Here is a 1359-nt window from a genome sequence, read left to right on the forward strand (position 1 = left end):
TATCTGTGTCTGAATGCACAAACCAGGTTGATAAAGATATTGAGAGTTTGCCTTTGAAGAAATGGACTGGTCTTATGGAAGGGCTTCCCAGAAGTATCGAAAGCTGTTGTATCTGTAAAAGATCCCCCCACATCATATTAAATGGACTAAGAATGGGAGGACGTCACTTAAGTGCAGGTAGCTGAGGTAACAGCTGTTAAATGGTGGCAACTTTAACCACAAGACAATAGTGTTAAAAAGCTAAACGGACGATCTTTTTGCTTTCATCGACGCCATGAAGACAACCAGGCAGTGACTAACAAACTCCCTTTCTTTTTATCACCATGGCAACACAGTGATCTCGGAAGAGACGTCCAAACAAACCGAGAGAGAAAATATAATAGCTGCTGTCAGAGACGAGAGCGTAACTCAAAGGTCAAGTCAGAAAAGCTGAAAAGGGCACATGTTGCTCTACTGTACCTCCTGGAGTCTGACTATTCGGAGCTCGGCTTTCCTCCGCTTCCCAGTAAAGCACAAACAGGTGTAGCCGCATGCTAATGCTCAGCATTCCTGCATGCATGAAGCTGATTAATTAATTAATGCTGCCGTATGAGGCTTATTAATCCTGACACGCCGACTGGCTTTAACTTCCCCCCTCGTGGCATCACTGTGAGGCTCACTCGCGACGTTTTGTTGTGGGCTTAACATTTTGGATGATCACAGGGAAACTTTGCGGCGGAGCAACTTATGTGAGTCACAAACAGATTTTATGTAAATCCATCAAAAGGATCGGCTCTGACTGCGTTTTGTTTAGCCCACAGGTCAGAACCCGAGGATCTCCTTATCATCGCACGGCTCACTGGCGGTGTCGGGAACTTGTCTTTGAATATTTCTTTACGCCACTGACAGCCTCAGATCTTTCACTGCCTTGAATCCATACACGACTGCTGCACAATGAAAAGCTAAAGACACTTTTATTTTTCCCCCAGATCTAAATTTGGTTCTCAACACAGAGAAAAATATGTATTTTTTTCCCACCACAAAATCTGAATGTTGTAGTTAAAAACCTCAAAGTTAACAGCACTTAGTTTTAGGTAATAAGGTGGATTATGGAGTTTTAAGTCAGATTTGTTTTCATCATGTTTGTTCCACCTGATGCTGAACCTAGTCTTTAACATTCTCACTATAACTATTTAAAAACTCTTTATCGTTAAGATTACTTGAAAAGAACTATGTTCTATTTACTCCTAGAATATTCAGTTCATCATAAATGGACAACATATTTATAAGATTTCCACTCAAAGTTTTAAGATTCACATGAAAATAAATTCCAATTACTTTTTTTATAGAAAGCCTCATTTATATATATATATATATATA

General features: G+C 39.8%; 1 protein-coding gene across 2 annotated transcripts in view; it reads left to right on the forward strand.

The window, feature by feature from the left end:
• The first annotated feature begins 259 nt into the window (after positions 1 to 259).
• The window catches only part of LOC103141179 (immunoglobulin superfamily member 11), a 5638-nt gene continuing 4538 nt past the window's right edge, over positions 260 to 1359 (forward strand). The window contains exons 1-2 of one of the 2 annotated variants that reach the window (XM_016673924.1): positions 260 to 728; positions 794 to 800. In XM_016673924.1, the coding sequence (XP_016529410.1) occupies positions 693 to 728; positions 794 to 800 (43 nt within the window). In that variant the 5' untranslated portion in view covers positions 260 to 692. The remainder of the gene's footprint in view (positions 729 to 793; positions 801 to 1359) is intronic. The other variant, XM_016673926.1, reaches the window with a different exon arrangement.

Source organism: Poecilia formosa, unplaced genomic scaffold (genome assembly GCF_000485575.1).
Source record: "Poecilia formosa unplaced genomic scaffold, Poecilia_formosa-5.1.2 Scaffold3, whole genome shotgun sequence".
NCBI lineage: Eukaryota > Metazoa > Chordata > Actinopteri > Cyprinodontiformes > Poeciliidae > Poecilia > Poecilia formosa.